At 30.0% G+C, this 7,671-nt stretch overlaps 1 protein-coding gene across 1 annotated transcript in view; it reads right to left on the bottom strand.

Moving 5' to 3' along the window:
* LOC108754070 (neuronal acetylcholine receptor subunit alpha-7-like) overlaps positions 1–7,671 on the bottom strand; it is a 222,383-nt gene that overhangs the window by 149,828 nt on the left and 64,884 nt on the right. Inside the window, exon 2 of the mRNA XM_018496113.1 lies at positions 1,663–1,805. Coding sequence (XP_018351615.1) covers positions 1,663–1,805 — 143 coding nt within the window. The remainder of the gene's footprint in view (positions 1–1,662; positions 1,806–7,671) is intronic.

Raw genomic sequence — 7,671 nt, 5'->3', positions numbered from 1 at the left:
TATATATATATATATATATTTGATAGATAAATGTATAATTTGATATATATATATAAAATCACAAGATGTTATCTTTTCTTTTTTAATTATTCATAGAAATACACGAACTTAATGAAGCTATATATGATAGAAACATCTTTTATCGAAGTGCTCATAATCAAATACACAAATAGTCAAGACAAGCGATTTTCTAAAGACAATCTTGATGGTGTTACTCCAATTTATAGTCTATAAGCGAATGCTGAGCGTCGATCCGTGACGTTGATCAGTATACGCGATTCATCTGTGGCGAACTTGAAACCGCAACTTCGGAATTTGCGAATACTTTTATTCGTTGGTGTTATATATTACATTGATACGCGTCTATAAATCATAGACTCTTCATTACGGTGACTCTTCATATTTATTTTATTGCCGGAAATATATGTAATTAGAGAGTACATGCGTATTTATGAACAATAAATATGTAAATCTCTATATTATACATAAAATGTATGTAATCTATCGCACTTTTTTAATTGATAATTAAATTCATAATGTAAAATTATATTCAATTTAAGTTATCTTTAATCATGTCTATAGTTTGTCACTGTTTCTACTCAATAAATCGTTAATTTAACTAAAACTATAAGGTTAAATAATTTATAACTTAAGAAAATATATTAAATTTTACACTCGAATTTAGTTTATTATTTACTAAAAGCATACGTTAATATAAACGTTGTTTACTTTGAAATGGATTGTAGACACACATGAAAAAAAATTAAAAATAATAAAATATTATTCAATTCAAGGAATTATACCTGCTCTTTTGATATCTAACATTACAGAAATAATCTGAAAGATATTACAGATCACTAAAGAAATATTTAAAAAATTTTCAATTGTATTATTAATTAAAACTTTTTAAATATTTATTACTTTAATACTTAATCTCTTTAATAGTTAATCACCTTTAAAGTTATTTTTTAAAATTAGTTTGATATAGAATTAAAAAAATATAAAAAATTTTATAGACGTAGCAATTATAGGAACATTAATTAAATATGTATAATATTGTATATTATTTTAATGTGCTCAAGAATATATTACTGTTTCTCTCACGACTATTCAAGACTTCTGATATATGTCACATTATCTGATATGAGTATCATCTTCATGACAGGATACGTGTACTGATGCGAGTTTAATTTATACATCACCGATATTAATATTAATAAAATGGATAATATAGTGATATACTTGTAGAATATTAATAATGTAAATAAAATAGTAATATGGAACACGCTTATGTCAAAATGATATTACAGTGATATACATATAAACTGTGATTATTAAGATTTCAAAAATCGATTTTAATTAATAATATTCTCTTTTATTAATTCTTACTACTAAACAGATATTAATAGAAATCAGCTATTATTGCTCTTTCCGAAAGAAAAGAGAGATCCTAGATAAAAAAATATATAAAAGATCTGTAAGAATGTCTTAAAAGATTAGCGTATTTTTTTTTTAGAAATAACATAAAAGAATAGAAATAGTGAGAGAATAACAAAAAAAAAGGATTTATGAAAGGGATGAATTCGATTAAACATTGAAGACTCGAGGGAAAATCAGTCCAACGTCGGATGAAGAAGCTGAAGAAAATAATTGGGCACTTACGACGTCGATTATTTGCATGAGCGTGAGGCCAAAGTTCAGCACGAGGGCTTCGGACTCGTTGCCCACCGGCCGTTCCAGCACGTTGTACGTGTCCAGCAGGTCGTTCAGCAGCCTCTTCTCGTGGAAACCGCCACTTACCAGCCCTGTGTCCAATCACAATCAGCAGTCAGTGAGAAGTTGCACGCAATCAGTTGCGACGATCTCTCTCGTCCACGTCGCTTGCGTCGCATCGCCTCGCTTCGAGGAAAATGCAAGAAATGGGAGCGGGATAACTCAGGATTGACTACCCCCCCCCTCTATCTCTCTCTCCCTCCCTCCCCCCCTCTCTCCCTCTCTCTCTCTTTCTCTCTCTGTCTCTTTCATTCTGTTGGTGTCCAAGCAACGTTTATCTTCTTACGACTGCACGAACCCAAATCTACTCTATCTATCTACCTATCCCATCGCTTCTGTAGCCACCCCAATCTTCGGAGTTCTCAACTACTTTTCGTGAATACACTTCGCGAATACAACTTTGAACACTCTCTTTTTCTCTGTCCCTGCCCCGCAATCCTCTTCTCTTTCTTTCTCTGTCTTTCCTTACTCTTATTTCTTTGCTTGTTTCCTATCCCTTTCTCTCTCTCTCTAAGTTTCGCTTTTTCCCCATCCTGCTTTTTACCATTACAACCTGCAGTTTATCTTTCTTGAATAAATCACCCTTTTTGTTTTTTTTTTTCTTTAAACTACGCTACCGCTTTTTTATTACACGGCGTTTCCTCAGAGCCCTATCTCTTCTTCTTTGCACTCTATATTTATTTTTAACTTTATCATTTTCTCTCTCTCTCTCTCTCTCTCTCTCTCTCTCTCTTTATATACCCTCCATCACAAATAAACATTTTGATCCATCAAAGTAAATCACAAATTTGTGGTTCATAAAGTTTCGTAACTTTCGAGTAATTTGTTAGTGTTATTAATGACTTAAAAGTTTTTACGTCTTAATACGTTTATTATCTGAGGAAACTTGATAAATTTAACTTCGTAATTAACTTTACAAGAATTGATTTAAAAATTTTTTACGTAATGTTCGTCTTATTTATATTTGAACATTTGAAAATTAAATAAAACGCGTTTATTATTGCTTTCATTTTATGAAAACGTATCGAAACAACATAAAAATAATGTTTAGCTGTCTAAGGCCCGATTGCACCAAACGTTACTTTGATTTTAAGCGAGGCTGAAGACTCTTTCTATCTCTGTTTCTTTTTTACTTTAAAACGAGATAGATAGAGCTTTAAGTTTCGCTTAAAGTCAAAGTGACATTGGTGCGACTGGGCCTCAATGTTAGGAATTACTATTAATTTGTTGTATTGAAAATTCTCTCTCTTGTAATTAATAGGTATTAAATCGATTCAATAGATTAATGCACAGATTAATGAAGTATTTGGACTTGTAAATAGTTAGTAGATATATCGAGGATCTGATACTTGGGCTAAAGTTTTATATTGCCGCAGGAGTTTATCGACACTTATCGACATCTCAAGGAATAAGATATCGTAAAGTTGAACTGGTTTAAAGCCGAACAAGTGTACCAGTAATTTTTCATCAATCAAAATCCAAACGAAAATACAATATCTGCATTAAAAATTTTAGCAATATTATACAACTCTCTTTGTAGTATTAATTTTATTAATTTGTGCATTTCATGCGTTTAGTAAACATATTCATTACAGTTACATATAATTTCCTATTTTGACTTAATTTAATTTTTCTCAGGAAATCACTATTTTTAATAAAAATTCGATGATTTTTAATATCTTGATAATTAAATTTCGAAATAAAAAATAAAATAATATTAAAATATGAATTGAAAATTATAGAAAATGTTTTATCTTAATGTATTTATTGTTTGTAAAATACGAAGGCTTTACTAATTTTTTTATTGTTCTTAATTGTTAATACGTAATCTTATTTTCTTTTGGCTAGATACCGAGTTAAAAAGAATATTCTTCCTTTAGTATTGAGAAAGTTCTTTAGCTTAATTTGTTTATTGTATGTGAAATACTTCCGTACTTACATATACGATATTACTTATATATAAAGAGTTTCTTTTAATTTGATACCTACAACCGAAAGAAAATAATGCCCATAATATTTCATGTTAACAATTAAAAATAATAAAATTAATGCAAATCCCTGTTTTCTAAGAGTTGGCAAAGTCGTATCGACGGATAAATCGTACCTCCATTGTATTTTATAAACAAAATACTTTTATTTAAAGGTAACGACGCAGATGTGACGCTAGTAACATGGCTTAAGTATTATCATTTTTATTTTATCTTCGAGCCATTTACGCGAGTGACATTTAAAATTGATTTTGGTCGGGGTCTGATCTAATTGTAAGTTTTCGTACAATTTACTTAAAATATTACCAGTACAAGATGAGTAATTGAATTATAACGTATTACAAGATTATAATTAATATTCAAACTCTTTTTGAGTATAGCATTGAATTAATCAAATATTTATAAGTTATGTTGTTGTTGGCAAATTTGTAAAAATAAAGAAAAGAATAAATTTTTCTTGTTGCTAGTCTTTATATGCTAAGATAAAATAACATGTTAAGATTGAGTAATTGAATAATACTTTTATAATCACGATATTTAGATATTTGTATAAAAAAAAGTATGTTTGTATTGAGTCTTCTAAGATAACTTATTAAAAATTATTCACATATATTATTTGTTGGATTTTAAGAAAATTTATATCTTTCTCTCTAAAAACTAATGATTGTTTATTAGAAGTATTTAGAAACCCAATAGTACAATTTAATGACCCGGTCTCCAAATCGTTCTAAAAGCTATTTTTTTTTATCTTAATTTAACCTTTCATACTCACACTTTCTGAGAATTTTATGTTGGGCACACAGAGGGCAAAATGACCCCAACATTTTAATTAATTACCATATTTACAGCTTTTGTTCTTTAAAATCACAAAAATTACTAAATATACTTTAAACATTGTAGAATATAGAAATGTAGTGGCTTTTTAAAATTTTTTATTTTAATTTTAATATATTTAAAAACCAAGGCTGACGTCCAAAAGAACAATATGCGGTTGAAGGTGCAAAAAGGTTATCTTAAACTTCGGATAAATGACAGTTTAAGTCCCGTTTAAAAAAAAGATCTTACAAATATAAAATCTCATACCTTTTCTCATGCAATTCGATTCTCATCCATACGCGCCGCGTGACCTGCCCATCTTAATCGACGCGATTTTATGACATTAATAATATCCGGACTATTATATAATTGATGTAATTCTGCGTTGTGTAATTTTCTCCATTCGCCCGTTTCCTCATCGCGTTTTGCCCCGATAATTTTTCGAAGTACTTTATTTTCGAAAGCCCTAAATTTAAAGCCCTAAGTACTTTATTTTCGAAAGCCATAAAAGTACTAATTGGTAAACCGGATGGGAAAAGACCATTGGGTAGACCAAGACGTAGATGGGAAGAAAATATTAGAATGGACCTTAACGAAATGGGGTACGAGGGTCACAAATGGAGGGATCTGGCTCAGGGACGGGAACAGTGGCGGGATTTGGTATTTGCGGCAATGAGCTTTCGAGTTCCTAACGCCTAATAATAATAATAATAATAATAATACCTTTTCTCATACCGTTCCCAAGTGACCGAAGGGTTAAACAATAATTCAATGTTTATTTCCGTAAAAGTGTTTTGCTTTATTGCCAATAAACCAAAATTTGATGTAAGTACAAAAATATTCTGATCTTTTTAGTACTTTTGTTACAATTTTGTTTAAATTTAAGAAGTACGATATAGGCGATTTCCTACTACATACAGGTATAAAGTCTTACTATACTTCGTACTCGTATCGTTAGCATTCACCTTTTCTCGCGTGTCTTTCCGGTGGAGAACGCACGGAATTTGCATTCCATATATGCATTTGCACTACAGCCCGCCCACGAAAGTTGGAACAAAGGCGCAAGGATACGAATTTAAGCACTGCGAAGCGAATCCGTAGACAAGTAAAAATACGAGCAATTACAGCATGAACATTCGCGCTGTATAAATCTCTTCTGCAACGAACACGGTTACATCGTGATAATCGCGTCTAAAGACAAGAATCCTTGTGTTAATGTAATATACGAAATATCAAAGCACTATTTAACAAAAAATTAATTTATTTTTGCACTATTTCAGTATAAACATACTTCCCACGTAATAAATGTAATTTTCATATCTAATGATATCACAGAATAATGATTTATTGTAGAGATGAAACTGAATTATATTGTTTGTTAAGCAGAAATAGTGTTAAATTATATTTGAATATTACACATTACAATTATATAATAAAGTCATTAAATCAATATAACATATTGTAATATTGTAGATATTACCAATCATTATTGTAATGATATTATGAGAAAAATAATTTGGTCGAATTAAATAGTAATTCTTATAAAAAATGGATAAATGAGAATTTTCTGGTTAAACTTATTAGAATTCTAGTTGAGATAACTATAATTCTGACTGATATAATTTATTATTCTGGTAAAAATAAGAATTTCAGTAGATTTTACCAAAAATATTGTATCAACCAAAATTTTAGTTAGTCTCAACTAGAATTCTAATAAATTTCACCAGGAAATTCTGATTTGTCTATTTTCAACCAGAATAATTGTAATTGAGATAAATATTTTTGCTGAGATAATAATTTCATGAAAGATTCATGTTACTTTAATAAAACTTACAACATTTTGAAATAATGTAATGTGCACAATTAGGAAAGCAAAAGTTTAATATTATAACTTTAGCAATATTCTTGTTTAACCTTATCTCAATTTTGTGAATGCAAAGTATTAAATATGACTACATTTCCTCGCGACTGGCGGCATCTTGTCGTATCCTTCTACGGAACGATGAAAAATGCACGTGCTAGTTTCTTTTCGCTTACGAGAAATTCTCGTTATCCGTGTGGCATCATTCTATTTCTGTCGTGCATGTAACGAAAAACGCCACGGCGTAAGCCAAATTGTAAAATTGGTAGACATATGGCATCCTTGGGAAATACAACAGATAATTGAATTCATGAATGCTAAAGAAAGAAGGGACAAAAGCGACTTCAAGATTTCACTAGGATACCGCGTAAAGTTCGCCTCCAAGTTTATGAAAAATGAAGTGCTGCGCAGAGTATAAAATGCAAAGTACAAAGAGTTGAAACGCAGTTAATTATTACATAAATAAGCCAAATAAGAGATAAATGAAGTAGATAAAATAGAAAACTTCAAAATTATGAATTTTCTTATTAATTATTTGCATTTTAAACTTTATTTATTTTAGTTATTTAAACAGCAACAATCAATACACAAAAATCGCAATTTTTTTATATTCTAAATACAATTTTCCCGATTTTTTAATAAAATAGGCATCCAATTTTATACACTGTAGAATGATGTTATCTCCTAATCAAACTGTTAGCTTTTACTTAAAAATACGAGAGATAACTTTTTTATTTTCTATTTCTAAAGATTAAATAGAAAAGATCTTGATATTTCAATCACCGGAACTAAATCGCTCCAACATTTCTCATCCAAGTTTAAGCTGCAGCTGAATGATAACATTTTATCATCCGAAGTAGGCAAGACCGTTGAGTTTCATACTGGGCCATTCAGACGGAATTCCGCGGTTATGGTCGCGCGATGCATTTTATTCCGCGTTTTTTTGGAAGATCAAGTGGTTTTATGAGCTAAGCTTGTACAAAGCGAAGAAAAGAATCGCTGACACCTAGAAACCACATAATTTCAACCACGATGAATGAATTTTAATAGAAATGATGATCATAAAACGTACATCTATGAATATATGTGTTTTGATGTTCGATTGTAGTCGCGCCGCGAAAAGATTTTTGACATGACTAAGATAATTATTCTGTGTATTCTTGTTTATATTAATTACTTATATGTAGAGTAGGTAGTCCAACAGTGAACCAGTAGTAGACTATAAACCATTAT

This window comes from Trachymyrmex septentrionalis, unplaced genomic scaffold, assembly GCF_001594115.1.
Source record: "Trachymyrmex septentrionalis isolate Tsep2-gDNA-1 unplaced genomic scaffold, Tsep1.0 scaffold75, whole genome shotgun sequence".
NCBI classification, from domain to species: Eukaryota; Metazoa; Arthropoda; class Insecta; order Hymenoptera; family Formicidae; genus Trachymyrmex; species Trachymyrmex septentrionalis.
This window is presented reverse-complemented; position numbering and strand designations above follow the sequence as displayed.